The 4,658-nt window shown below is 36.1% G+C and overlaps 2 protein-coding genes across 4 annotated transcripts in view; both read left to right on the top strand.

Moving 5' to 3' along the window:
- Positions 1 to 410: 410 nt before the first annotated feature.
- LOC116028696 (cell division cycle 20.1, cofactor of APC complex-like) lies at positions 411 to 3,887 on the top strand. 2 transcript variants are annotated; one of them, XM_031270488.1, is made up of 7 exons: positions 412 to 691; positions 860 to 941; positions 2,107 to 2,370; positions 2,498 to 2,767; positions 2,862 to 3,443; positions 3,544 to 3,686; positions 3,835 to 3,887. In XM_031270488.1, exons 1-6 carry the CDS (start codon positions 675 to 677, stop codon positions 3,682 to 3,684), a joined length of 1,356 nt encoding a protein of 451 aa, XP_031126348.1. In that variant the 5' UTR covers positions 412 to 674; the 3' UTR covers positions 3,685 to 3,686; positions 3,835 to 3,887. The 2 variants fall into 2 exon arrangements, with proteins under 2 accessions (XP_031126349.1, XP_031126348.1); XM_031270489.1 differs by lacking the exon at positions 3,835 to 3,887 and having other exon boundaries at positions 411 to 691; positions 3,544 to 3,693.
- LOC116028697 (casein kinase 1-like protein 1) overlaps positions 3,702 to 4,658 on the top strand; it is a 3,883-nt gene continuing 2,926 nt past the window's right edge. For both annotated transcript variants that reach the window (XM_031270491.1, XM_031270490.1), the window contains exon 1: positions 3,702 to 3,887. In XM_031270491.1, the coding sequence (XP_031126351.1) occupies positions 3,870 to 3,887 (18 nt within the window). In that variant the 5' untranslated portion in view covers positions 3,702 to 3,869. The remainder of the gene's footprint in view (positions 3,888 to 4,658) is intronic.

Raw genomic sequence — 4,658 nt, 5'->3', positions numbered from 1 at the left:
AAATCAATTGACTTTTTTAGGGGACCGTTTATTTCACACTTTTATGAATATGACACATATTTTAGTGTGTCACCAAGCTGTAAATAATTTCACAAAAATATTTGAAGCCCAGTGAAGGATGTCCAAAGAGCCCATCAAATCCTGAGGTCCAGCCCAGTATCAAAAGTTATCTGGAAACGGAGGATCAAGGATGGCATTTTAGTGTAAACATATTACAACGGATCTTTTGGCATTTCGGAAAGTAGCCGTTGGTGCTTTGACATCTATAAAACCATCTTTTTCAAGTGAATCTCTCAATCATCTCTCGTTTCTCTGTTCTCTGCCCTAGCTTTCTCCGAATCCTACCTGATCAAGGCAATTCACCATTGGCGGCTCTCGATCTCCAACACTTTCAATCTCAATCTCAGTCATCTCTCGTTTATCTGTTCTCTGCCCTAGCTTTCTCCGAATCCTACCTGATCAAGGCAATCCACCCGTTGGCGGCTCTCGATCTCCAACACTTTCAATCTCGATTTCTTGTTTGATATATATGTTCTTTTATTTCATTGTGTGTTTTTCTCTCTCTCTCTCTCTTAACGCTCTAATCTGTTCTATTTCAGACACCTTGGGCCCTTGCTAGATTAATTCTTGCGCGATTTTTTAGTAGTAGTGTTTTTTTTGGTGTTATTAACGTGATGGATGCAGGATTAAGGAATTTTTTTGGTGTTATTAACGTGATGGATGCAGGATTAAGGAACTTTTTTGGTGTTATTAACGTGATGGATGCAGGATTAAGGAACTCTGTTTCTTCAAATAACGTGATGGATGCAGGATTAAGGAACTCTGTTTCTTCAAACAAGACTCAATCCCGTTTCCCTAGGAACTCTGTTTCTTCAAACAAGACTCAATCCCGTTTCCCTCTTCAGGAAGAGTATCTTCAGAGAAAAAATTCCCGTGAAAATGTATGTTATATACTTAGGACGTTCTTTCGTAATTAAATTGAATGTATGTAATGCTGAAGTGTATATATATATAGCCTTGATCTTAATATTGCTAATAGATGTAAATCTCACTGTATCTTTTGGGTATTGACAATGTACTTTGCTTATAATGATATGCTTTGCTAAATGGGTTTTATAACTTAATATGATTTAATAAATTAAGAGTATATACCCTTGATCATAATGTTCTAATGATGTAACTTTCACTGTATTTTTTGGGTATTGAGAATGGATTTTGCTTATGATGATATGCTTTTTTGGGTATTGAGAATGGATTTTGCTTATGATGATATGCTTTGTTGGGTATTGAGAATGGATTTTGCTTATGATGATATGCTTTGCTAAATGGGGTTTATAATTTAATCTGATTTAATATTTTACCCAGATTATTTTTAGTGCTGTGAGAAAGATTTTTACTGTATATATATACAACCTTGATCTTAATGTTGGTATTGACAATGGACTTTGCTTATGATGATATGCTTTGCTAAATGGGTTTTATAATTTAATCTGATTTAATAAATTAAGAGTATATATACCCTTGATCTTAATGTTGCTAATTGATGTAACTTTCACTGTATCTTTTGGGCATTGAGAATGGATTTTGCTTATGATGATATGCTTTGCTAAGTGGGTTTTTTAATTTAATCTGATTTAATAAATTTAATAAATTAAGAGTATATATACCCTTGATCTGAATGTTGCTAATTGATGTAACTTTCACTGTATCTTTTGGGCATTGAGAATGGATTTTGCTTTATGATGATATGCTTTGCTAAATGGGTTTTATAATTTAATCTGATTTAATAAATTAAGAGTATATATACCCTTGATCTTAATGTTGCTAATTGATTTAACTTCCACTGTATCTTTGGGCATTGAGAATGAATTTTGCTTATGATGATATGCTTTGCTAAATGAGTTTTATAATTTAATCTGATTTAATATTTTACCCAGATTATATTTTAGGGCTGTGAGTAAGCTTTTCAAAATGGTCTATTTTCATGATCAAATTTTGCTTGTGCCACTTTTATATTTGATCTTGAGTTTCCACAGAAGCAAGCCAGGGTTTCAGAAATATTGGCAAACTAACTCTTAAGTTTTTTGTTTTTGTTTTTGTTTATAGTTGGATAGGTTTATTCCAAATAGATCAGCAATGGATTTCGACTATGCACATTATATGGTGACGAATGGTAAGGAAAATCCAGACAACAGCTCACCATCCAGAGAGGCATATAGAAAGCAGTTAGTGGAGGCTTTGAACATGAACAGGACAAGGATCCTTGCATTTAAGAACAAACCACCCACCCCCGTTAAGGGCATCCCGAATGAGTTTTCTTCTGCTGCTTACCAGGCCAAACCAACGAAACCCAAGCGCCACATTCCTCAGGTGGGGGTTCATAATGGCTGATAATACTGGAGTTTTAGTTTATGATTATCACTTTTTTTTTTTTTTTAATGAAAACTTTACTTGAATTTGAAAAAAATGTTCTTAGTATAGTTGTTTGCTTATGCAGACCTCTGAGAGGACTTTGGATGCTCCGGATATTGTGGATGATTATTACTTAAATCTATTAGATTGGGGCAGCAGCAATGTTCTTTCTATAGCTTTGGGTAGTACTGTTTACCTGTGGGATGCATCTGATGGCAGCACTTCCGAACTGGTCACAATTGATGATGAAAATGGTCCTGTTACAAGTGTTAAATGGGCTCCAGATGGGAGGCATGTTGCTATTGGCTTGAACAACTCGGACGTGCAGCTTTGGGATACCACAGCTAACCGATTGGTCTGCTCCTTGATCTCTCTTGGCCTTGTTTTCTTTTCTGGAGTTACAAAAAGTTTTGTACTGATATTTTTTTTTCTAATAATGTCTGCTGCAGTTGAGAACTTTGAGAGGTGGCCACCAATCACGAGTCGGTGCCCTTGACTGGAATAACCATATACTGACTACAGGTGGAATGGATGGTCTGATTAACAACAATGATGTCCGAGTGAGAGCACCAATCATAGAAACATATAAAGGGCATCATCAAGAAGTCTGTGGACTAAAATGGTCTGCCTCAGGCCAGCAGTTGGCTAGTGGAGGAAATGATAATCTCCTCCACATATGGGACAGATCAACAGCTTCTTCCAACTCCTCGACGCAGTGGCTTCACAGGCTCGAGGATCACACAGCTGCTGTTAAGGCCCTTGCTTGGTGTCCATTTCAGGGTAACTTGCTGGCCTCTGGTGGAGGTGGAGGCGATAGGTGCATAAAGTTCTGGAATTCCCATACTGGTGCTTGTGTGAACTCAGTTGATACAGGGTCACAGGTCTGTGCACTACTTTGGAGCAAGAATGAGCGTGAATTGCTAAGCTCTCATGGGTTTACTCAGAATCAACTTACTCTCTGGAAATACCCATCCATGGTTAAGATGGCAGAGCTTACTGGACATACATCCCGCGTACTTTTCATGGCTCAGGTTAAGTACCTTTCCACTCTGAAATTTTAATCTCAGAGAAAATGTGGCGGAGAAAAAATAACCATGTTTGCTAATAATTCTCTTTTAATCTTTTATACAGAGTCCAGATGGTTGCACAGTGGCTTCTGCAGCAGGAGATGAAACACTCAGATTTTGGAATGTTTTTGGAACCCCTGAAGTAGCAAAACAGGCTCCAAAGTCAAATCCTGAGCCATTTGCTCACATCAACCGAATTCGCTGAATTTTATAACTCAGATGGTTGCACAGTGGCTTCTGCAGCAGGAGATGAAACACTCAGATTTTGGAATGTTTTTGGAACCCCTGAAGTAGCAAAACAGGCTCCAAAGTCAAATCCTGAGCCATTTGCTCACATCAACCGAATTCGCTGAATTTTATAACCCTCTGCCTGCTGATACAGATGATGATATGGCTTTACAGTCTCAGGTATAAGTCTGCTTTTTCACTTTTTCTTTCCACAAGTTTTTTCAGTTTCTTGTGCATGTATATCGGAATCTATAAAGGATCTGCCATTTAAATATTTCATTTTTTCAAAAAACAAACAATTTCTCTTTTCACTTCTTCAGTAGACATATACTACAAGGAAAGAAAATGGTACTGGGTATATGCTTATCTCATAGTGCGTAAGTTATTGCATGAATTTTCATTTTTTAAAAACAACTTTTTCTCTTTTCAAAAAAAAAAAAAAAACATTTTCTCTTCACATTTTCAGTAGGACATAATGCAACAAGTGAAAGTGGCCATACTATGGTATACAGAAAAGACCATCTTTCAACCTAAATGGAAGAAGCATTCAAGCATTCAAGTATAGGTAAAATGAAAATATGTGTTCTCGACTGTCAACCGAAATAATAATTCATCCTTAATTAAGAGAAATAATATGATTTTGTATCCATCCTTAATTAAGAGAAATAATATGATTTTGTACATAATGTTTTTAATCAAGGGCTTGTAAATGACCCATTTCTAACTCATATAATCCGGGGTGGAGAAAAGACCATCTTACAACCTAAATGGAAGAAGCATTCAAGCATTCAAGTATAGGTAGATAAATGAAAAATGTGTTCTCGACTGTCAACCGAAATAATAATTCATCCTTAATTAAGAGAAATAATATGATTTTGTATCCATCCTTAATTAAGAGAAATAATATGATTTTGTACATAATGTTTTTAATCAAGGGCTTGTGAATGACCA

This window comes from Ipomoea triloba, chromosome 9 (assembly GCF_003576645.1).
Source record: "Ipomoea triloba cultivar NCNSP0323 chromosome 9, ASM357664v1".
In the NCBI taxonomy this organism is placed as follows: Eukaryota; Viridiplantae; Streptophyta; class Magnoliopsida; order Solanales; family Convolvulaceae; genus Ipomoea; species Ipomoea triloba.
The sequence above is the reverse complement of the archived record's forward strand: the minus strand, read 5'-3'. Positions and strand labels throughout refer to the sequence as shown.